The 25,201-nt window shown below is 36.0% G+C and overlaps 3 protein-coding genes across 5 annotated transcripts; 1 reads left to right on the top strand and 2 right to left on the bottom strand.

Annotated features, from left to right (window-relative positions):
* Positions 1-6,969: 6,969 nt before the first annotated feature.
* On the bottom strand, positions 6,970-9,094 carry LOC103943662 (translationally-controlled tumor protein homolog). The gene is made up of 5 exons (XM_009353999.2): positions 8,936-9,094; positions 8,130-8,203; positions 7,698-7,826; positions 7,461-7,618; positions 6,970-7,321 (listed from the first exon to the last, which is right to left on the bottom strand). The coding sequence occupies exons 1-5, from the start codon at positions 8,961-8,963 to the stop codon at positions 7,204-7,206; spliced, it is 507 nt and encodes a 168-aa protein (XP_009352274.2). The 5' UTR covers positions 8,964-9,094; the 3' UTR covers positions 6,970-7,203.
* Positions 9,095-15,551: 6,457 nt separating this feature from the next.
* LOC103943664 (chaperone protein dnaJ 49) lies at positions 15,552-18,024 on the top strand. 3 transcript variants are annotated; one of them, XR_007253721.1, is made up of 4 exons: positions 15,552-15,711; positions 15,808-17,043; positions 17,363-17,416; positions 17,642-18,024. XR_007253721.1 is itself a non-coding variant. In XM_048572205.1 (3 exons), exon 2 carries the CDS (start codon positions 15,989-15,991, stop codon positions 17,039-17,041), a length of 1,053 nt encoding a protein of 350 aa, XP_048428162.1. In that variant the 5' UTR covers positions 15,552-15,711; positions 15,808-15,988; the 3' UTR covers positions 17,042-17,043; positions 17,642-18,024. The 3 variants fall into 3 exon arrangements, 2 of the variants coding, with proteins under 2 accessions (XP_048428162.1, XP_048428163.1); XM_048572205.1 differs by lacking the exon at positions 17,363-17,416; XM_048572206.1 differs by lacking the exons at positions 17,363-17,416; positions 17,642-18,024 and adding an exon at positions 17,156-17,356.
* Positions 18,025-22,776: 4,752 nt separating this feature from the next.
* On the bottom strand, positions 22,777-23,332 carry LOC103943665. Its single transcript, XM_009354003.3, has one exon. The coding sequence runs from the start codon at positions 23,199-23,201 to the stop codon at positions 22,836-22,838; it is 366 nt and encodes a 121-aa protein (XP_009352278.1). The 5' UTR covers positions 23,202-23,332; the 3' UTR covers positions 22,777-22,835.
* Positions 23,333-25,201: the final 1,869 nt, after the last annotated feature.

The following is a 25,201-nucleotide window of genomic DNA, read 5'->3' as shown; positions in this document are numbered from 1 at the left end:
ATGCTTGGTAATTTCGGAATTGACGAAGTGTGGTCCAAATAAATGGGATCATGATCACCTGTAACTTTCCTTATGATTGGCGAAAAGATGAATATAATTCAATCTTTTTCTTGGGCTAAATTTAACCCAACATCTATTGCTAGTCAAAATCTTTTAAAATATTATGATGTTTCAGAGTATGAGATGTTTCAAGTTTTGTACACATTATATCTTTTGACAAACGATAGTGTTGTTGGATTAAATTGTTAAATGTTAAGAGGGAGGAGGGATGGTAGGGGTCAAACTCGCACTAATAAGTGCACTGTTTGTGCGGTTCCTTGTTCAATAATGTGGTATCATGGATACGTTTTGCCCCATATAACAATTTATTTATCGAATTAGAACGTCACATAATGATAAATTTGTTTCATATAAATTATTTTTTCGCATCAAAATACATAAATATTATCTCTTAAATCTTTTACATCGAATAAAAAATTTGACGCTTAAACAAACCTAAAATATCTCGTACTTCCAGACCCCATAAAAATTAGTGTGAAGATAATATGGCTGGAATATTTTCTGAAATTCATAAGTAGGACGGTGGGAACTGCAAGTTCTGGCTCTGAAATCATGCACACACGAGGCTTCATGAAATAGAATAATCACACGTATAAAAAAGCAATGTGCTAAATTTGGTAATACTAAAATACATGTATCTACACACAGTTGCAGGCTTGGCACTTTGGCAGCAGGCAACACAATAAGTCGTAGTGCGGGTCGGTTTAATTAGAGACTTGCACCTCCACCGAAAACGATGAACACATGAAAGTTTGTACATTGTTATTTCTTTATGTTATTTTACATTGAACGAGTATCTTTTCCGAATTCTCTTTGTGAGAATTCTGATAATTCTTTAATCACATTCGTTCATCATATATTGTACGGTCAGTTTTCGTCAGGTATTGTTTATATTTAATTTTAAACAAAAAAATTTACCATGATGTCTGACCACACGATATACGATGAATGAATATGATTGAAGGATGTCTGGAATCCTTACAAAAAAGATTTTCATTATCTAAATATTACTTAAATCATTCCTCAAAAATTACCCAAAAAAAAAATAAAAATTTCCTTAGCACATCACTCCTCCATGACTTCCCTCTCATATTTTGTTGTTGCTACTACTATGTACGTTTGACCAAAAAAAAATGGTTTTTAATCCTAAGTTCGTCTCATGGAGGCATTGACGCTGATCACGAACAATATGAAAGAAATTTATTCATGTCTTTTTGGTTGTACAATGTGTTTATTCGCTTTACACTTAACTAGAGTGATTTAGAATAGAATAAATTGTAAAAAAAAAAAAAAAGAGGCTTGAATCTTGAGATACTATTGGTGCAGATCAAAGCAATTACAAGTGTCACCCAAAATACAACCGGCTAAACACTCAATGATTCAAGATTTGAGATGTTAAGCTTACCTAACTTTCATTAAAAATAAAAAATAAAAAAAAAAAAAAAAAAAAGAGCTTACCTAATTAAACATTTCATATTTATGCATTTACGCTCATCAAACCTTTGTTTTTGTCGATGATACCCACGAAGGATAGCCCCACGTAATTTGTATGATTAATTATGGGTTTGTATAATCATTCATACTAGTGATAAAGATGATGACAGCAAAGATACACATAAAAACGAACCCTGTAGCTTTCTAGGTGGACCTTTTGAGATAAAAATTAATAATTCTTAAAAAAACCTTGCTTTTCTAAGTGTTCAGTTGATAAGCAGCTCGTTTTCAGTTTTTCATTTTTGTTTTTTTAATTGAAAATTGATTTTATTGAGTAACTACTTTAAGTCTTCTGTTAATTTTCAGTTTAAAAAAAAAAATTAAATAATGAAAACCAAAAACTGAAAGTCACATTAGTCTTGTTTTCAATTTTCATTATTTTGAAAACTGAAAGTAAATATCAAATAAATTTCAATTTTCAAAAAAATAAAAAGTGCAAACCGAAAGAAAAAAAAAAATTAAAAAAAAAGGTTATCATATGGCCCCGAACTTTATGTTTTTATATGTTTACTTTGCTATTTTACGGAGGTGTCCATGACATATACAATATGAACTCAACATAAAATTAATGAGGAAAATTGTTCACTTTTCCACACAAATCTAAGCATCCATCATCTCTTCGCTTTTCCTTCTTGTGTGTTTAGTAGTCATCGTTTTCTCACTCTATTAAGGAAAGCATTCGTGGTTATAGTTGCACTCCTACTTTATTGAGTGATTGTTTTCTCACTCTATTAAGGAAATCATTCGTAATTGTAGTCGCATTCTCACTTTATTGAGGAGTCTTTGTGGTTATGGTTGTAGTTGTTTTCTCGTTTTGTCAAGGTGAGTTCTTTGTAACGCCGGTTTTGGTTTGTGCACTAGGCAAATAATTATGAGGGAAAAACTCAACGTTGATTGCAGGTGACTCATAATATAGCTTCTTTGTCAACGATTGCACCATATGATGTTGCGGGTTTCCCCTTTTGGTGCATTTATGATAGTTCTCCTACTTGCAATATGTAGTTATCGTGAATTTCTTTCCTATTGGTTGGATTTAGATCCATTGTGTTTAAGTAATTGTATTGTATTTGGCATGTGTAGCCTCTTGGTTTGCTCTACCTTGACATGTTTATCTTATGTAAATTTTTGACAATTTATAAAGAAATTTCTTTTTAATATGAAAAAAAATCCATGACTTGTTAAGGAATTGGACTTGATTATGGATAATTCATGTATTCGTTAACTATAGAGGAATCAAAAGAGAAGTAAGGTCTACACCAAATTAGAAATTCAATTTCTCATTTTCAAGGAATCGGGAGTCGGGCATGGTAATACAATAACCAACTTCAATGAGAATGTGGATATATTTGGGTGATGTGGGACACGAGTCACTAATACTGTTAAGAAAGTTGAAGTTTCAATCTAAAGCTTATTGACTAGGTGTAAACTAGTTTTCTAAGTACCCTTTTAAGATTTCTTAATCTTTCGATGGGGGTTAACTCACTCAAGATCTTCACAAACATTGTCAGAACAAAACAATTAGGTATCAAACTTACTCTAGATATGTATCTTTTTCATATTCTTATAAGTTCGACATGCGACCTCCTCTAATCAAGTAAAGACAACTACTACTGTATTAAAGACTCATTGGTAAAAATATGTATTTCAATATGAATACGATATACTAGACCGGATAAATATAAACTTGATATAATTACTATATAAATCAGAAGAGTAAGACATCCATTAATTAATGAGTAATACATGAGATTGTTCTGTACGCAATAACACAATCGAAATACTTTATCGTCCTCATTATGCCCTCTTGGAATCGAAAAGGCCACGAAACATATACATCATCAAACACACTTTTGGCTCCATATATACTTTATTTTTTATTTTTTTTTGGAAGCCCATATATACTTTAATTAACGTAGGAATGAATCGATTGATTTGATATCTAATTCCTAATTTTTACTTGTAACACACTTTTGGTCACTTAATACTATAATTTAATGATTTTTTTAATTTATTTATAAGTGAGAGGTTTTAAGTTCGATTATCGTGAAGAACGGATTTAAACCACATTATTACTAGCACATTGCAAGACTTAACTCGCCCACCTCCCATTTCTTAATGTAAATAATCTCATTTGTTCAAAAAAAAAAAAAAAAAAAATCTCATTCTTTACTTTTGATCTTTATTTAATTAATTAATTTAATTTTCCTGGTAAATTGGGTCTACAGTCATACATGCTAATGGGATCCGAATCTCTGTATTTAGAGATTATACATAGACCCGCATTTTCGCTACATCTAGACCACCATAATAATAATCTAACCTAAAATATGACACATCATTTAACATTGAATTTAATTAGTTTCATCTAATTTTTCTCTAAACTGATCCCTATCACCCTTTATATATATCTCAACCTATCATCCTTCTGGTACACTTTTTTTTTGGGGAAACAACGATTGCTTTAACTTAAAGCATGTGATTAGGTTGAGATCAGATGGAGTCTTTTCATTTCAATTAAAGTTTAATTAAACATTAATTAATTTCCACATCAAATTAGGCTAATTAGCTCCCCCACCGTCCTTTATTTTGGTAATCAAATTTCGTAATATTGGCTCCTGTAGACCCCTCTCTAATATAACAATAAGGAAGGTGATATATATATATATATAATATTATAAATAAATAATTCAACTACATTACAGGTGAATTAAGTGTTGTAAATAAAAAGCAAGCCATCATCAGCAAATGTCACTTCCTTTTTAATGTTTTTTTAGTTTTTCAAAATAAAAATCAAGTTGATGGATAATTGCACTTTTTCTCTATTTTCTCGTGCATCAAAAAATAATTTCCCAAACATGAAAATACAACAATTTATCGTTCCCAAGCTCATTTTTCCACAAAATCTAGGGTGTCCAAGGGGTTTGAGCTTCCTCCTTCATGGCTTTGATATGTAGCAGGTTTCATAAATCCCACAACTGGTTTTTCCAAACATGAAGATGGTCTCACGTATCCAGTGGCAAATGCATATTGGAACTTAAGTCATCTTAAGACTAGTCGGAGTCCGAGAAACATACATATGAAGGTCTTCCAAGGATCCTCTAAATGCATGATACGAGTTTTTTTTTGTGCAAACCAAATGTTTGACGAAATGTCTCCCGCATGTTGCGTCAACAACACTCTTCAAATTCTCTCAAGAATACTCATAAGATTGTTTTTTGTTCGGCTAACAACAACAAGCTTATCAAGTGTTTGAAGAAATTCCTCAGTGAATAAACTGATTTTTTTTTTTTTTTTTTTTTACGCGCTCCACATTCTTTTCTATCTTAAAAAACTTGAACCTTTAACATTGTGATCCCTTGAGATTCGAATCTTAAATCCACCACTACACGTACCCATTGAGCATCTAATTCAGTATCCGAACGGATGTTCTCAAACAATCTATATTTTGTAACCTTGAAAGCTGAATCCCACATATAAAATGTGGTTGAAAGATATCCTAAATGTGTGAGTGTGTTCCATAAGTTCAGAAATCGACTTCAGCTAACACTTTTGATTTGAAGTCTCGAGTTGCTACCTACAGAAAGCTGAGCAGGAAAATACATTTTCTTGTTATTTTTATTTGATTTCTTTTTGTATAAGCGGTGATAGGGAGGAGCAAGTTGAGCTTAAGACCTTTAACTACATAGATAAATATTTTTAACCGCTTGAGCTATAAAACTTTCATTTGAGTTTTTGTATAGGCTTAGTTGGTGTGCATGTAAATGGAGTTGGACAAAGCTAATCAACGTCCAAGGTTCTAAAAGACACTAAGTGCTAGTCGGACAGCGGGTTTGACCTTAAATCCTACGCGCCTAGGTGGGCTAGGGGGTGACAAAGCAGGTCTAGGCGTTATCTCTTAATTTTCAAACCCTATTAGGAGTTATTTCTTAATTTTCAAACGCTTAGGAATTATTCAGAATAGTGACCAACCGCCTACCGTCTAGGCGGAGATTTTTAGAACAGAGCCAGTGTCTACACATGTGCCACGATAGCCACTCAATTGGACCTCAAAGGCTCATACCATCTCAAAAGCCGGAGATTCATAGATACCGAGTCCGATGGGGCGTAACGAAACGACATCCAAGCAACTGCCAAAAATGTATGAATAATTTACCACTTGACTCGGCTGCATGCTTTGCATATATAGGACCGACGTTAAGCACCGGCACGCTACAATCCTCTCCAGCCGTTACCACCCCAAGCACTCCAACTAAATTAACCCCAAACACCACCTCCTAAACCTACATTAATTAGTAAAGCTTCTTCTTGTTGTTTGTTATTCAAAACTAATTAGCGAGGATATAATTAATTAGCAAATTGAATCTAATTAATGCTGGTTCTAGGAAATGTTATGATCGATCGTATACACATGTCAGTGAGCTAATATGATCATTCATATTTTGTAGAGTCCACAAAACAAAAATGGACGTAATCAACTTGCATTCGTGTGCGCGACTGATCTTAACACTCCTCTAATTTTGAATAAAGAATGTGTTAGTTAATATGTGACAGAATTCAAATATGCATTTGCAGGACGGTTCTGAGAAATGTAAGCAACTATTGTACTCACCATGCAAACCGCTCCCCGATGGCCGTGAAGAAAACTGTCAAGCACCAAACTATCTGGCTACTGTTGAATTTTGTACATGCGATTTTCTTTCCCAATCTATATCAACTTCTGTGATCCAACCATCGAAAATTGACTGACCAAAACATGACACATTGTTCATAATTTCATGCTACTACGGTTCTCAAACGGATTTAACATATAGATCTAAGCACATCCCTATGAGACAACATTACGCAAAAAAAAAACTAAATTAAATTAAAAACAAAATATATTTAGTATTTACACTTAAAGAGGATGGAGAGAATAAATTGATTACGAACTTATCATTTACGACATTCAAACTTAAGATTTATTTATTCACAAGTAAATAAAAATATCACTAAGCAACAATAATGAGAATTTTCCATGAGAATCGAACATAAAATCTATAAATTCCTGATGGAGATGAATATTATTAACCGTAATGCTAGAGTTTCTCTGTCCAAAGTCAGATGGTATATTCGTAAACAAGGACCGTCATCGTATATTTGTAAACAAGGACCGATTATCCTCGGAATATTCCAAACCACCGGAGGCATTCAAATCACAGTAAAATCGCAAAAGGTTTGACAAGGACAAACAAGCTCAGCACCCATTTATTAACCGAGCAAACCTCTTACCTTCCTGCGGAAATATAAAAAAAAAAAAAAAAAAAAAAAAAAAAAAAAAAAAAAAGAATTTCACATTCTTCCTTTCGGGAATGGAGGATTAGGAAAATCCTATTGATTGCAGCTCTCTCCAGACCTCCGGAAAAAGCGTGAAGAAAATGTAGAACACAATGTTATTTCTCAATCAAAATTTAGAACCACACAAATAAGAAATCCAAGTCGAAAGACCATTAAAACCAAGATAGCCATAAAGCCGAGTCAACAAACGCGCAATATTCTAACAAAACAAAGCAAAAATAGACTTCATCCCCCAATTTTAAACATAGAAAGTAAAGAAAGCAATAATATAGACTAGGATTACAACATGCACTCTGAACTTTCTCTGCCAATTGCTTAGCACTTGACCTCCTTCAAACCATGAGCAAAGTAGATAAATGTTGGGTCGGTCGCACCCTCCTTGTAGTAGGCAAAGACCAAACAGCCATCATCATGCATGCTCTCCCCAACAAAGCTGCAAACAACATCCGATTCATTGTTAATATCATTTAAGTAACATAGAAACGAGTGAACCCCCAACTGATAGGATCACGACATCAGATTATGATTACGGAACAATCAATCACCATGGGCGCAATATCAACAAAACTTACAATTGGAGGTCGCTGAGCTTCCCAAGCAGAAACTTGGTTGCTGCCTCAATGTTCTTCTTGAACACCTCTTGGCTCTCCCCCTCCAACTTGGGTGTCAACAGTTTGATATACCTCTTCACCCATGTGACAAACTGCTTCTTGTCGTATGGAGGTTGCTCCTGCAAGCATCAGACAATAGCAATCAATTTCTACTCACAACGAACCTTGGAGAGCAACAGTACAGTAAGCACCACATACCTGAAGTCTAAATGTGTCAACAATGTCAACAACCTTGACGGCTTGATCATCAACACCCTCATCCTCACCTCCACCTTCAGCAGATGGATTTGCACCAATGTCTACATCAACAGCTCCTTGAACAACCCACTGCGAACCAAAAATCATTCAAATAACTTACAGTTAATCAACTACGCAATTCATAACAATCAACATGTTAACCTTATACAAGCGATCCATATCAGAATAAACCTAAAACCACAAAGTTCAATAACAACCACCTTGACTACACCCCGCAGGAAAAAAGCTTAAACTTATACATTCGACTTTCAAATTACATTGCAAACAAAACTAAATATTTCTAACGAGTGGTTAAACTTACAATAAAATTACAAAGACAGTTCAACAAGTGGGGAACGAAAATAAAAAAAACTAAAGAATCAACCAACTCACCTTGCCATCAACTTCCCAGAGCACTCCATTGTGGATTTCCCTGTATGGAAACGAGTCCGAGAGAAGCTCATCGCCTAAAATAGAAGCATGAATTTGGTCAACAACTTGATAAAAGAAATTCAACTAAATAAATTAGTTAAAGAAACCAAGAACATCATATTTACAATTAAAATAAATAAATAAATAAATAAAAACAGATCCAGCAGACATCATAAACAAATCTATAAACTTTACTAAGTTCAACTGTTCAAGTAGTTTACACAATAAGTTTTAAAATTGCGTCACAATATCCACCATATCCAAAGATATATCCAATCCCAATATTTTCTAATTATGACTCCCAACAACATATCAAAATTATAAATTAGCAAGTCTAACATAAAATTCAAAAGCTTCGCACAATATAATTAACATGCGTACTCAGTACCCAATAACATAAAATATATACAGAAAGAGTTCGAAAACCATAAATCACCGAAGCTTCATAAATTATAAACAACATGCAAAAGCACCCACAAACAAATTACATGCACACAATCACCACTAAATAAATCAAAACAATTAGCGCAGCAATAAATCGAAGGATTTGTAAAACAATTTACACGGCGGGAAAGCAACAATTTGGCGCCAGATCCGTACCATAACCTAAAATTTGGAGATTAAACAAAGATCCAACTTCGTATTTTTTTCATACAGATTAGAACTAACAAATCGAAACCCTAATTTTGGAACCGAAAAAAAGAAAAACAAAACCCAAAACCCTAATTTGAACATAAGCAGGACAAGATTAGGGAAAAAACTTGTACCGGTGAGGAGGTCTTGGTAAACCAACATAATTGCGGCTCGGATCGCTCCAACAACAAAGATTTGGATTTGAGAGGAGGGCAGAGAGCGGCGCAGCAAAGGAATGAGAGGGTTTGAGAACACCCTGGTAACCGATATATATAGGCGAGGCGAGGGTTTGGGAAGAACACGGAATGGCAGGATCGTGGGCAACTGTGAAATTACGGGAATGTACTCGCTTTTCTGTAAAATTTCTTCTAAGCCATTGGGGAATGGGATATTCGTTTCCAAGTCCGAGTAGAAGGAGGATTTTTGGATGATTGGGTCGGACTAGTTCTAGCTTTGTTAGGAGTTTCTGGACTTTAATTTGGGCCGTAAAAAGGCCTGTTGAATTGTAATAAAACCGGGCCCAATTAATTCAATTTTTTTTTAGAAAATGTTATTATTACTTCAAAAATCTCATTCTACATTCCTTACAAGTATATTTTTCTTTCCAAATATAGAAAATTTGGAGTGTAGAATTAGATTTTTGAAGTGGCAGTAACAATTCCCTTTTTTTTTTTTTTTTGTCAAAACAATTAATTCAAATTTAATTAGGACATTATCTACTTGTTCTTTCTTTCTTTCTTTTTTTTTTTTTTTTTTTTTGGTTAGAGAACGTTATCTACTAATTTGAAAAATAATCTTTTTATTTTTTTTTTGGTGGAATAGTCTGCACATTTATCTATATACAGGGTTTCTCAACCATTTCCTAAATATGTCATGTTTGTCCTTATATTTTTCTTTTATCCTTAATTACTTCATTGTTAGAGTTAATTCAGCCTTAAGTTCCAATTAATTCAATTTTTTTTTGGAAGGCACTTCAAAAATCTCATTCTAAACTTCTCACAAGTGTATTTTTCTTTCCAGATATAAAAAGTTTAGAGTGTAGAATGAGATTTTTGAAGTGTCAATTACAATTCCCTTTTTTTTTTGTCAAACCAATTAATTCAAATTTAATTAGGACATTATTTACCTTTTTTTTTTCTTTTTTCTTTTTTTTTTCTTTTGTTAAAGGACGTTATCTACTAATTTGAACAATAATCTTTTTATTTTTTTTGGTGGAATAGTTTGCACATTTATCTATATACAGGGTTTCTCAACCATTTCCTAAATATATCATGTTTGTCCTTATATTTTTCTTTTATCCTTAATTACTTCATTGTTAGAGTTAATTCAGCCTTAAGTACTCAGTTGCTCAATTATTAAGATTTGCTTAACTTTCCACCCATATGTATGCATGTAATTTTGGGTTTGGTCAAAATCGTCACATGCTCTTCCTTGTTCCTTTTGAGGTTATTCAAGTCATTTAATCGAACCTTTGTTGAAATTGATTATCGACAACAAAAACCGACCGCGATTAGAATTTTAAATTTTTTACAACCAAATTTCTTATCCTTTTTCAATTGCGCAAGGCAAACAAGGAAATTACATTATATGACTTTAATTGTCACACAAATTTCACGAGGATGCAAATAAAGCCAATACGTTGTTCACGTATTGACAGACAGAAGTCAATTGTTAAGCGAATAATATCCTCCCGCATTTAATATCATGACTCTGATAACAATTACGTGGAACGCACTACACTACCGTAACGCTCACATGTAGGCATAATTTTTTAAATAAAAATTCAATGTATTTTCTAGAGCACATCGAAGATTGAATCACGACCGTCAGATTATCCTTGGCCCACTCATCATCAATACAACTTAAAAATGTTCAAACATCACCAAGCCTACAAATCCAAACATCAACGAGCCAATCACCATTCGACATATCAAAAACCCCTCCACGTGTCAGCCGCCTATTCCACCGCCTCAACGACCCTCATAGACTCGACCACAGGGAAACCAAACCCTCTTTTAATTTGCATTGATACACTTGCCACTCTGATAAAACAAGTTACCATATACAAACGCGGGAGAAACCCAAATTTGTTCAACTTTGGTACTCTGGGCGTATAAATATCTCTGTCTTTTTGCTCATCTCTGCTTCTTTGCTCCTCTTTACACTCTTTCTCCCTGCCATTTCTCGTGTGCTTGAAGAGCGCGAATGGATTCTCCGTCGTCCGTTTTGTCATCCGACGACGCCACAGCCGTGAAATGTTCCATCTGCATGGAGGGAGTCTCTGACAACTGTGGCCGCACTATCGTCAAGCTTCAGTGCTCTCACTTGTTTCACCTCGGTGAGCTAATTTTCATACCATTTTTTTCGCATGCACACCCAGTTTATTTCTGACATTTCAATCAAGCTGAGTTTGAAGAAGAATCAATGAACAAAAATAACCGTGATGTGTCAAATGAGAAAAAAGCGTGACCAAAAAAAAAATCATTTTCTTCAATTTAATTTCCTTTACTTTTGAACAATATTTTTTTATTTAACTAAAAATTTTCCTAATGTTGTGTATGTGTATCCTTTGTATATTTATAGGATATCGATTTTGACACTCCTCTTTTAGCGGTCATCACAACATGTTAAAAATTCCAGTTTTTGGGATTTGCTATATATATACACACACATATACTTGTGTATGTAAATATAACTATGGAGTGGGAGACTTTAGATGCGATCCCTAACTACTAATGTTATTTTATTGAAACTTTGGTGGTTTTCAATTTTTGATCCAAGTCCCTGACATTAATGTAATAATGTATTTCTATTTGGATTATTATATTTTAAAATTAAAAACTGAAATTTGTGGTTGTTTTATATGAATGAGATTTTAATTAAAATTCATAATGTATGAGATTAAAAATATTAAAGAATAAATTATACTCTCTAACCAAAAAATTATTGTACCAAAACATGAGTACATTTGTCAAAAACACAAAAAAATAAAAATAAAAATAAAAATAAATAAATAAAGGCTTAATAACATTATTAAATTTCTTCCATTAAACTTGAATGGATACATTCTTTAATCAATGAATGAATTTTATATAAAAATGCGTACATTTTATATTAAAAAATGATACATTTTACATGTAATAAGTCTGTGTATTTAAGAATGGGCACATTTAAGATTAAAAATTTGAAAATCATTTTATAAAAAATTAATGGGTACAAACTTATCCTTTTTTTTTTTTGGGGGGGGGGGAAATGTTTTGAATTGAAAATTAATTAGGAGTTTAACAAGGGTGTGAGCATTAAGATCCTAAATCAATTACTAATTTTTATTTCAAAAAAATTATGTAACTGACATATAAATTAATTAATATGTTAATGTTAGGGAACAAATCAATCAATGAACATTAGTAATTAGGGACCAGATACTAATTTTTCCGTATGGAATTAATATTTGTTCACAATTATTGTTTTGTTATTTCCTGAATGTGTGTTGATGCTGGAACTACCGACACTACGAGTTCAATAGTCAATGTCCTGAATGTGTGTTCATGAAAACCAAGGCTATCTGTGTTGTTTAAATGTGGATCAGGAAAACACTGGAGGATTTCGAAAAATCGGGTTGTCCGAAATTTGCTTTGCGATTCTGTGTGCCTAAGTTGTTCGAGAATCGGCTGTTTCAAAAGCATTGATGTAAACCTTAGAACTCAAGGGTGTTTAAATTGAGTTAATTAATAGTTGTTGGTTTTCTCACTAAACTTGGTTGGAGCTATTTCAAATGGCTTTTGGTCTAAATGTAGTGTGCTGGTTTATGCTTACCATTCATATGCTGGTTTATGGCTTTTCTCTTCAGATTGCATTGGTTCTGCATTCAATGTAAAGGGTGTCATGGAATGCCCTAATTGTCGCGAAATTGAGAATGGCGAATGGAGGTACTATGTATCTCGTAGCCCTGACCGTGAGCTCGACCTATCTGAGGACGAGATGGATTATGAGGACAGTCCTATCGAGTTCCTTGACATGGTAAAAGTAATCACAGCATTTATCAATGTTGTTTTTTTTCTTTCTTTTCTTTCAAATCAAACAAGCTTCACAGAAGTTGTAAAATTTGAGTGAATCGCGAGTACGAGCCAAGATACAATACGATGTGCACACCCCTGCAGAACAAGATGCGATAACTAATGCGCGTAGTTTATAAATCTGTAAATAGATAAAACCAATTTATATTGTTAGACTGTAAATCTCATCCATTTCGTGAGTAGCATTGTCCATTGCACACCATACCTGGATGTTTAATGCTCTTTGTACAAATATTTCTTAGTTCGTAAATACGTTTGTGGATGTTTCAGGGGCAACAGGGAACCATGCTACGCCGTTTCCATCATGGTGAATGGTAAGCACTGTTTCGACACTCCAAGCAGTTTACTGAACTTCACAACATAATTAGTGCCTCTGGATCTTTGCCTTATATATGTATGTTTCAAACCTTGTAGGGAAACGGGATGGTTATCGCCTACCCGTCACGGTAAGTTCATCTTCTTTTGCTTTCACCTTAAGTTCAAATTATCAGTTGATATAAAACTAGTTTCACGACAGGCTCAGAACCACCCTTTGAAGCGGATTTGCTTGACCCATATCCGGTCTTTTCTGGTAATCCTTATACCTACAATCAATGGACTGGCCTTCCCGTACCCACCGACGTATTTCCTTCGAATCCTTCCCGGATTGACTGGGGACCCGAACCTTTAATTTGTGATAGCTGTACCAATTTGTTTTCAACTGGTGACTATACTGGCGGTGCTAATTGGTCTTCATATCCATCGGCAACCTTGAGTTCCGGGATTGATTATATTGGCATGCCAAATGCACCATTGGTTCCTCGAGTTGTTGAGGGCGGGTAAGCTTTCGATATACTCAAATCTCCCAAGTCATATTGAAAACTGCATTGTGTTCATTGTCCTTCATTTTTCTTAAATACCGTCTTGTATCTTAATTACATGCACCTTTTCCGTGTCTCGTGCGTGCTCAAACCAGTTGCGAATCCCCATTTGGTTTCGCTTATCAAGGAAGCAATGATCCCCCTCATCCCAACTTCCCAATGATGCAGCAGCTGCCAACCAATTTCCCTTCACAGGCGGCGCACGCTTCCATGGGAAGATCAAATGACTTGATGCACTGGCTTCGGGCAGGGCATACAACTTCACTTGGACAGACTGCAGACTCCATTCCATTTTCTGTGAACATGAACTCTAGCCTGTCATCAGCAACCAACGGTCATCACCTTGTCCAGGAAGGAAACGGGGTCCAACCTCAACGACTGTTTCCAGAAGATGCCGGTTCTTTAACTTCTTTTTTCCCCGACGTAAATCAGTAAGCCGATGCCAGAGCAGAAAATGGCTTTGTTGCTACCCCTTCAATAACTAATACTTACTACCGCAACTGCATCGTTTGTTTCTATGAGAAGCACAAACTTTCTATATATTATAAAGTTGTTATTTCATGCTTGTTTTATGTAAGCAACCGAAGCAAAAACCAATAAAATGGGGTTTGGTCCGAAGGGGGAATGCCTTGTAAATTGTTATTTCGTGCTTGTTTTATGCAATTCTTTTGTTTTTTTTTTTTTGATACAAACGATATTGAAGGAGGGCTAAACATCATGCCCTTCCGCCATGGACCCTGAATTTGGCCTGTTTATCCCACAAGCCCAAAAGACTGACTTATCACCATTTAAGAGAGTAAAAATGTCATTTTATTTGTATACGAGGAGTTGTTATATCTTGATTAATTCTTAAACGTTTGAAAATTAAGAAATTGAACTTAGGACTGCCTAGGCACTCTACATAGGCACTGGCGGGTCGCGACTCTCACTAAAATAAAAAAATAAATAAGTTTCATTTTGTATTTTATTTTTTCACTAAATTATAAGAGACTTGTAAATATTTGGATGAACATTTGTTATATGTTTGTTTCCCATGTTTTTAATATGCTCTGATACTCTATAATTTATATGTCATTATATTTTTTAATTAACCCCAATACAATATTATGTATTTTTTTAAAGTATAAATATACTTTATTTATATGTTATATAACAAATTTAATTATAATTAAAAAAAAAAAGGGCCTAGGCCACCACCTAAACGCCTAGGTGCAAGACCCGCACCTGCCGTCCTATTAGCGCCTAATGCTTTTTAAAACCTTGACAATGAACAATATACACTCTCCTATGCAACACAGTTTGAATTTCGCTCTCGTAATCTAGATGAGATTGAAATATTGTTCAAAATAAAAAAACTATGGCAATTAAAACCTTTTTTTTTTAAATACAATTATATATTTAGTTTACGGTAAATAGTGGAAATATGGGCAAAACTACATAATGTATCACTCATAATAAATTGATAATAATTTTAAATTAATGTTTACAAGTATAATATAATCATCACATTGATATTAATATATAATGTTTGACCGTAAAATATAATTGTATTAAAGGAAAATTAATAAAAAATGCTTGAAAACTGAGTTTTAACTAAAATGATAAAACTGTATTGTAAGTAAATAATACCATGAATGATTTTTTAAAATAAAAATATCATTAACGTTAAAAGTGAACTGTACTAAAAATGATTTGGTAAGACTCACCTGTATTAAAATAAAAAAGAAATCGACTGAACCTCTGTAATAATAAATCTGACCGAAAAAACATTTGTAATAAGTGGAAAAATTCTTCTGCACCAAGTACCGACGTGGCGTGGTCTAATTGGCCGGATGACCATTCAATGGTGGCGATCAAATGGAGACTCGCTGTTTGAGTCCTCTGCTGTTGGTCCCTTCGTGTCCAAAACTCGGAAACCTTCTCTCTCGCACGCATTCAAGCACTCACCTTTCGAGTTTCCGATCCATTTCTCAGGTAATTGTCTCCGTAATTATTTCAACAATTTGGACCTTAATTTTGTTTCAATGTGTATGCATCAGAATCTAATCTGCATTATTTCCTTTAAATTAGGACAAATTGAATTCACCGATTGGATAATCGGAACCGAAAACGCCCATTTGGGGATTCGAATTGAGATTGGGATTTGTCCAATTCGAACACTGGTTCGTCCATGCCAGCATCTCTTGTTCTTGTTACCGAGTTTTGGGCATTGGGTTTTTTGAATTGTTGAATCAGCAGTAGGTTTTTGACAATGGAAGGTAATAAGGATGAAGCGTTGAGGTGTGTTCGAATTGCCGAAGAAGCAATTGCTTCCGGCAACAAAGGGCGTGCGTTGAAATTTATTAAGATAGCACAACGGCTTAATCAGAATTTGCAAGTTGATGCACTTTTGGTTAAGTGTGAGGCGATTAATTCGGGGTCTTCCGCATCTTCTGTTGATGAGAAGAGTGCTAGTGAGATTAGGAAGGGGGCCGGTGTGGAAAAGTTGGACCGCGGTTTGAATGGGGAGGTTAGTTATACAGAAGAGCATATTCAGTTGGTTAGGAAGATTAAGAGAAACAAAGACTATTACGCAATTCTTGGCGTGGAGAAGACTTGCTCGGGTGAGGACATTAGGAAGGCTTATAGGAAATTGTCACTGAAAGTTCATCCTGATAAGAACAAGGCTCCTGGTTCAGAAGAGGCTTTTAAGATAGTGAGCAAGGCTTTCAAGTGTTTGAGTGATGGAGATTCGAGGAGGCAGTATGATCAGACTGGACTGGTTGATGAATTTGAGTACAACCAGCAGCACAATAATATGAGGAGGAGGAGGAGAGGTGGGAATGACTTTTTTGACGATGATTTTGACCCCGATGAGATATTCAGGGCGTTCTTTGGTCAATCAGACATGTTTCGGACAGGTCGTGTTTATAGGACTAGTAGACCAGCTGGCCATCAGAGGGAGGAGTCTCAGGGAGGGGGACCTAACATCATGCTTCTTGTTCAAATATTACCATTCTTGGTAATTGTGTTGTTAGCATATCTGCCCTTCTCGGAGCCTGTCTACTCATTGCAGAAGAATTACAACTACCAGATTCCCAAGACGACAGAGAAATATGGAGTGGAATTTTTTGTTAAATCGCAAGCATTTGATGAGAGTTATCCTGTTGGAAGTGTTGCTCGAGATAACATAGAGAACAGCGTTATCAAGGATTACAAAAATGTGCTTGTACACTACTGTCGGGTTGAGCTTCAAAGGCGTCACTGGAGTAAGAATCTACCTACTCCTCACTGCGACAAATTGAATAACCTTGGAGTAGCATGAAGGTTAGATATTTTATTTTTCAAAAAAGAAAGATCTATAACTTTTGCTTGTTCATTGTCTGCTTGATTAGAACACGTCTTCCACTGTCCTAACCTTAGCTTTTTCTGAATTCAGCCTACTGGTTGAATTATCAACTTAAACAGTTGCCTTGTAGCCGGGTGCTGAATCCTCATCTTTTTTAAGCAGCTTTACCATGTGGACCTATTGTGTGAATTGCATGATCCTCTACGGGAGTTTAACGTTGCTCTTTCCTTTTCGTGCTGTGTGTTTTCAGCACAATTCATATTCAGCACAAATTATTGACCCCTACTTATTTCTCAGCAACCGTGCAGTTTTGAAATTCAAGTCCTTTGAAGCATAATTCATGGACAATACGTAAGTTGCAGTGCCAAACACTAAAATCAGTTTTCCGTGTTTGGGTACTTTGAGTGCTTTCGTTTTAGTGTAGAACCGTAGATCCTTCCCAGCCTTGTTTCTAACCCTGGCCAAAAATGTTAATTTGAATCCTTGTGTCTTGTTTCTTTGTTGGTTGGTAATTTGGTATCATATTTCAAGTTAACCATTTAACGACATTCTGTATTTTGACTTTTTATTAAGCAGAGGCTATACGGCTGAAGTGGACCATGTCAAACGTGGACTCAAAGTACAGCTGGTTGATATTGTAAATGCTCCTGTCGACTTCTTTGGAAGTGACCAAGGATTGCATATCCTCTCCGATATTACTAGCTGGCCACACAGCTGTTCGGGAATGTGGTCCAGGATAGTGGTAGCGAGGGTTTTCAGCACCCGAATGGCATATCATTTGGCTAGAAATAACAGTGTACACAACTCTTGAAATAACCTGTGAGGTCAATACCAGTTACGAAAGTTTATGAAAAGTTGAGCAATTGGTTTGTGATAGTGATTATTTCCGCTTTAAAACCCTACAGTTTTCTTTGTATTCTTTTTATCAGACTATGCAGTTGCTGTTTAGTGTTTCCTTTTATTTGGTTCAGATAGAAAGCATGTCTGTATGCAAGTAGCGATCCGTGCAACTTAAGCATCTGCCCTTATTGTTAGTTATTTGTTGTTTCGAAGAATTTATATCGTTTCTTGCGTCTTTTTGAGTGTGGAGGAAACTATGTTGCTTTGATTTAGCACTATTGTCTTATGTCAGTGTCATAGAGTTGTTAGAGAACAGTTTAATCCTCACTGTCGCGGACTCCTGGCTCCGTGTACCGCATAGACGAGTCCTCCTCCTCCGAGTATGCATGTGACATGTATAGCGCAAGAGTCTGCTTGCCTTGGACTTGTTCAGGGGATCAAAACAGAAGGGCACTAGTGTCCTATGGATGAGTAAGAACATCTCTAAGACTAAACCCAACCCTGGGCTAAAAGCCAAATTTTCACATTTATTCCCCCCGCCCCCCGAAAACTCAACCCAACCCAACCCAACCTATAAAAGCCAAACCCAAGCCAAATTCCACCCAAAATTTAGCCCATAAATCAACGTGGGCCCCACCAGTGCACTTGAAATCGGGCGTTTGTGCGCCACACCCCCCCCACCCACTAGCTAAATGCACGCGATGCGTGAGCTATCAGCCTGTCGGCCACGTTCCCTAGGCGCTCCAACGACTCTATTGATCCGACGGATGGAATCGACAGGCTGTTGGTTGATCCAACAGCCTAGATTCAAACTTTTTTTTTTTATATATATATTTATATATTTGTTGAATCCAACGACTGAGATCGAATATAATCAAATATAATGGTGATATATATATATATATATATATATATAACAGCCCAAATTTAAATTCAATGGCTAAAATAATTAAAAAAAAATATTTAACTTAAAATTCACCCAAAAACTCTATAAATACCTATGTATTTGTTCAAACATTCACACAAAACTCACTTTTCTCCTACAATTCTTCCAATTGTTCTTTCTACCATTTCCAAATTTTTCAAGATGACAAGAGAGCATATTAGAGGTCGTAATTGGACCTGTGAGGAAGATGTTACTTTATACTTGGCATGAGTTTCTATTAGCGAAGATGGTGCAGTTGGCACAAATCAAAATAAAAAATGTTTTGTGGGATAAAATCATTGAAAAGTTCCATGAAAATTGCAAAGGCGGGACGGAAGGTGGTGGTGTTTACAATCAGTGGAAGACTATCAACAAAGCATGCACTTTATGAGAGGGAAGCTTGGAGAGAGTCATGACTGACATGGCTAGTGGAAAGAGGGCCGCAGAAATTGTGAGTTTTTTTGTTGATATTTTATTTGTCATGTACATAATATTATTTTGCAATTAATTGTTTTTATGTATTTTTTGCATAGGGAGACAAAGTAATGGTAATTTACAGGACAAGAGTAACAGCAAAAAATCAACCTTTTACGTTGCATCATGCTTGGTGTGACATCCCACATCGCCCAGGGGAGTGATCCTTAAATGTATATTCTCATCCCTACCTAGCACGAGGCATTTTGGGAGCTTACTGGCCTCGGGTTCCATAGGAACTCCGAAGTTAAGCGAGTAGCGCGCGAGAGCAATCCCATGATGGGTGACCCATTGGGAAGTTGCTCGTGAGTTCCCAAAAACAAAACCGTGAGGGAATGGTAAGCCCAAAGCAGACAATATCGTGCTACGGTAGTGGAGTCGGGCCCGGGAAGTGGTCTGCCCCGGGCCGAGATGTGACAATTGGTATCAGAGCTTAACCCTGGCTGTGGTGTGCCGACGAGGATGTTGGGCCCCTAAGGGGGGTGGATTGTGACATCCCACATCGCCTAGGAGAGTGATCCTTAAATGTATATTCCCATCCCTACCTAGCACAAGGACTTTTGGGAGCTTACTGGCTTCGGGTTCCGTATGAACTCCGAAGTTAAGCGAGTAGCGCATGAGAGCAATCCCATGATGGGTGACCCATTGGGAAGTTGCTCGTGAGTTCCCAAAAACAAAATCATGAGGGAATGGTAAGCCCAAAGCGAACAATATCGTGCTACGGTGATGGAGTCGGGCCAGGGAAGTGGTCCGCCCCGGGCCGAGATGTGACACTTGGGACGTCCTCAAGGATTGTCCAAGGTGGGCAACCGATGCAGACCAACAATGGGGAAGATTATTTCAACGTGAAGTTGCACCGACAAATGATGGAGATGAAGGTGTCAATGAAGGTGTCGATGAAATGACCCCAACTTCTTCTATTGCAAGGCCCTCGGGAAGAGATAAGCAAAAGAAAGCAAATAGAAAAGGGAAGTCCCAAGAACCGATGAGTGGACACATTGCTATCGGATTTGCAAGATTGTTCGAAAGCCATAGCTTTCAGCAAGAATAAGCGGCCCGAATGTGTTTGGCCATGAAGGAAAAAGGGAATAAGGAGCAAGAGAGGTTCGAAATTAATTTCATGATGGGCACCAGAATATCAATACAAGGTAAATGGTAATATGTACGAGCTAGGTTACTACCTACTGGTGATATTTATCCTAGTTTGTCTACCTTTGTCAAAAGTTATTCTCATCCTGATAGTGCGAAGAAGAAATTATTTTCACAAAGGCAAGAGTCTTACAGGAAAGATGTGGAGAGAGCATTCGGGGTCCCACAAGCTCAATGTGCCATTGTTAGAGGGGTTGCACGATTGTGACATACTAAATACCTTCATTCAATCATGATGACATGCATAATTTTGCACAATATGATTGTGGAAGATGAGTACATCGAAATTGAAGAAGATTCAGATGAAGATGTGGATGATGACCAACCAACACATACAAGAGCTATGGCAAGAGATGTAGAATATCTCGCTGCAACCACATATGAGACCCAATAGGATAAGATCACATTGGGTGAGTATATGAGACATTTAAATAGAATTCAAGCTCCTCGAGGTCATGACACACTTCGCAAAGATTTGGTTGAGCATATATGGCGCCAAGAAGGTGAACATTGATGATGTTGGTGTATTAATGTGTTCTTGTGTTAATTTTAAATGTGCTATGTTGTTATTTTATGTAATAATTTTAAGTGTACTATGTTGGTATTTTCTAGTAATAAATTGAAGTGTTTTCTTGTGCAAAGTCTTTTGTCTATTACGTTGTCAAAATTATTGAATGTTGTTTGAATTAAAAATTTAGGTCAGAAGAGTTTGCGTAGAAAAACTGTTTCTAAGCTAAAAACTAAATTTTTTGGGCTAAAAATTTAGCTTTTAGCCCAGGGGTTGGAGATGGTCTGGGAGTACATGATATCTTCACAAATTTAGTCCTGAGTGAAAATGCATGGTTGCTACTTGCTACTGCTCATTAGAACTTCATCAAATGTTCAATGTCAGAAATTGAGATACCTCCCTGCTCGATTTCTTTTATGAGCTCGGGTCATCCTTATAAGTAGGGGTACGCACGTTAAGGCAAGAGTGGGCAGCTGCCGGTTCAGGGGCGGTCGACCATTCATTCCATTCAAGGTCTTTGGGTCTGAATTTTGATCACATGACTTTGTAATGTCTATATCTCACTTTCTCATCTTTCTCATCTAAAATTTTGTGATCCGTTCATTACTAACTTGATATCAATCTCTTGTCTCTTGGAAATCCGTCACTCAAATTTGGCCTAAAAAGGTTATAATAGTTGAATTTGCCAAACCTGGCCCCTGCAAACCCTGCACATATTCATGTTGGTCCACTGCATCTGCATCTGCATATGCTTAATTATAATATAATACAAAGAAGGAAGGATCGTTTGCTTATTTCTCCGCCATTTTTTAATTTTGTATCATGTTCCCACTTCACTTTCTTCAGGATAGATACACAAAGATTGCATCCCAAATTCTTCACTACTTAACCTATTAAACATAAATATAACTACAAGATAATTTATTAAATATAAATATAATTACATGACTAATGAAACTTATTACTTAAAAAAGAAAATTATCAATCTTGAGCCCAATGCATCTAAAAGTAAATTAGATCAAATCAAAAGGAGCATTCGCAAAATACTTAGTACTACGGTCAAGTTATATTCTTTTTCATTTGTAAATGAGAAGTCTTAGATTCAATTCTCACAAAAACGAATTTGAATTACATTATTATTGGCCTAATGTAAAGTTAAGCCCATTTCTCTCTTCCTTAATATAAATTATTATTTGTTATTTAAAAAAATAAATAAATAAAGAGCGTCCACATGTCGACGTGAAAGAATGAATAAGGGAGGTAATTTTTGTCCACCATTTTTCACTTTTGAACATGGATTACATTATTACTGGCATATTATGAAATTAAGCTCATTTATCTTTTCCTTAATATAAATTATTGTTTCTTAAAAATAAAAAAATTAAAAAAATAAAAAGCGTCCACATGCCCGCGTGAAAGAATGAATAAGGGAGGTAATTTTTGTCCACCATTTTTCACTTTTGAACATGATTTTTTAATTGAGCAATCGAACAAATTAAATAAAAATCAAAAGCTAAAATTCAACCAGAGTGCATAAAGTAAAAACGGAATGTGCAGAAATCACTCATTTCAACAAATAAGGCCATAAAGTACGGAGCGAAGATGGCAGGCAAGACGCTCCTCGCACCGACACTGTCCCTCAACTATTTTAAATGATCAAAATATCCTCATGTTATCACCCTGAAATTCCATTCGTCACCTCGTTATTCCCTCTAATTACAATTCAACCCCACCCCCAAGCCAGGTTCATTCATACATGAAAAGAAGTTTGAGTACGTACCCCAATACTAATACTCTTACATCCCCTCTAAGCTGTATAATTAACTGTAATACACAAATACAAGCATTAAAACTCGGCCGGATTCACGCCGTAACTAATCATCCCCGTCGTCGCCGCCGCCAAAGATCGAAACCCTATTGTAAAGAAGGAATATGACGAGGACGAGAAACAATGCAACCCCAACCGGCGAGCCACTGACTCTGTGGATGGTGTCGGGCTCCCCGGTCGAGAACAAGGAGGAGACGAATGAGCCGCTGTCCGATGACAGAAACTGAATGGTGAGTAGGAGAATAATGGGGAGAAGGAGAAGACCCAACGGGCTCAAAAGCTCGGAGATACCTTCGGTAATGGCCTCTCCTTGGTCACCTAGAAAGTACGGCACCATGATCACCGCCACGACCACCACAGCTAGCAGAATCCCGTGGGGGGGAGTTCCGGCTGGCCTCTCTTGATCTATCATTTTTGTGTTTGTATTTTCTGTTATGACTTTTGTGTTTTTGGTTTGGTGGGTTGGAGGGATTAAAATAGGGTTGGCTGTGACGCGTTTGCGTGAGGAGCGTGAAGGAAGTGCTTTTGAAAGGAGTGCTTGGAGAACGAGAAAGTTGATGTGTTATTTATTATATGAATGCTATTTGGGTTCCGATTCGGAGATCTAAATTTGAATTTTTTTATTTTTTTTATTTTTATTTATTTGGGTGGATGACGATGATAAGGGAGGGCAGCAATCGAAATTCAAATGGAACTTTCTTTTTGTACTTTGGTTAGAAAGAAAAGGAACGAATTATTTTTAAATCTTAGTTTGTTAGAAAAATAAAAGGACCGAGTTATTATTTTGGTCACTATAGTTTTAGTTTGCAACGATAATTTTATCGAGATGTTTGACTAAATTAAGTTATTGGGCGCTTAAATTACAATATAAAATCACGAAACTTGAAACGGTATGGATCAAAGTGAAACTTGACCAAAACAAAGAGAAAAAATAACGTAAAAGCCAAGGGACATATTTTTCTGGTCAGTTGTTAAGGGGACATGGTTTTAGACTATTTTTCTGTGTGGTAAGAAATTCTCGGAAAAAGAAATGGATTTATTTTGATTTTATACGCCGGACTCTGATAAATGGTGTTCGACAAATGTGAAAAGTTTAAAACATGTGTGCTTTTTTGTCAAACCGAGTCCGTTTGTGGAATTGTGAAGATACATAGAAGAGGATCGACGCGTTAAGGAATAAGGACTAGGAACTTAGGAAGGTACCAGCTGAGTGCAGGCTGCAGCCACAACCACAAATATTGGGCACACAGCTTGCCATGTTGGAGTCACATTCAAACGAAAGTGCTGGGAACTGAGAAGTGAACATGGGAATTAAGAGCATCGAACTTTGGGATTTGCAAGTTTTACGTAAATTTTTTTTTATACAAGCGATATTTGTGGATGGAGGAGTCGAACATTGTTGAATTCCACATCGGCCGTAGAAAAAGAGAAGTAATAGTTTAAATATTCTAATTTCATTCTAACTAACATCGAGGTCTTTTGTGATAACATTACACTTGACGGATTGTGTATGTGATAATTACCAAATTGGAGTTGTTGAAGCTGGACCTTCAACTCGCCTCTATGATAACATTTCACATAACTAGAGTTTTGCCTAGTCGAATGTAAATCAAACGTTAGGCTTTCACTACTTGGAAATAAACCCTAACCACAAAGGCTGAAATGCAGCTATTATTAATATATTTGAATTTAATTTGTTCAAAATACAAAAAATAATCTTGAATTAAAATTAAAAAAAAATACTGTTCAAAGCAGCATGGGCTACCACATCATAATGACAGTGGGATCATCAAATATTTGGAAAATCAAATGCCAATTACACTGCCCACGTCTTTTTTTGTCAATAAAACATTCATTAAAAGCCAAACAAGACATCCCAAAACAAGAAGATAATTACAAAGGCTCAAAAGTAAGCATAAACAGAAAAAGTAAAGCTCGCCTCAGCCCACAACAACACAAAATAGAAAACCCTAAATCTAGCAAGCAACACAGCAGCCGCACCTCTATCCGGTACATCGCAGCCGCACAGCCATCCGACCAAAATCCATAACCACCGAAGAGAACCCTGTAAACGGAAGAGCCAAAGGCACGAACAGAAAATGGAAATGAACTAGCCATCCGTGCAAAAAGCGCTTCCATAATCCAACCAAATCTTGCAACTTGCACTTTAAATGCAGCTTGGCACCAAAAAGCACCATTGAGCAAGATTCTTGACGGAGGCAGCCGTTGATCCGAGAAGCGTAGAGTAGTGGTTGAGAAATAAAAGAAAGTTGAAGTTATATCATAAAATTAATTGGCAATATGTAAAATAGTTCAATTACATATAAGTATATGCAAGGTTTCTCAACAAACTCTTTTACGTGTGACGAATTTTCAAGCCTAGTACTTAGACAATACGAGAGCACGTGTGGT

This window comes from the organism of the source record quoted next, unplaced genomic scaffold (assembly GCF_019419815.1).
Source record: "Pyrus x bretschneideri cultivar Hongxiangsu unplaced genomic scaffold, Pyrus_bretschneideri_v1 Contig6, whole genome shotgun sequence".
In the NCBI taxonomy this organism is placed as follows: Eukaryota; Viridiplantae; Streptophyta; class Magnoliopsida; order Rosales; family Rosaceae; genus Pyrus; species Pyrus x bretschneideri.
Note: the sequence above shows the minus strand (reverse complement) of the source record. Positions and strands in the feature narration are given on the sequence as shown.

Coding starts and splice junctions, on each gene's coding strand:
- LOC103943662 (XM_009353999.2), bottom strand. CDS start 8,963: ATGTTGGTTTACCAAGACCTCCTCACCG. Junction 7,827..8,129: donor TCTGGGAAGTTGATGGCAAG/GTGAGTTGGTTG, acceptor TTTGGTTCGCAG/TGGGTTGTTCAAGGAGCTGT. Junction 7,322..7,460: donor AAGCTCAGCGACCTCCAATT/GTAAGTTTTGTT, acceptor TGTTGTTTGCAG/CTTTGTTGGGGAGAGCATGC.
- LOC103943664 (XM_048572205.1), top strand. CDS start 15,989: ATGGAAGGTAATAAGGATGAAGCGTTGAGGTGTGTTCGAATTGCCGAA.
- LOC103943665 (XM_009354003.3), bottom strand. CDS start 23,201: ATGATAGATCAAGAGAGGCCAGCCGGAACTCCCCCCCACGGGATTCTG.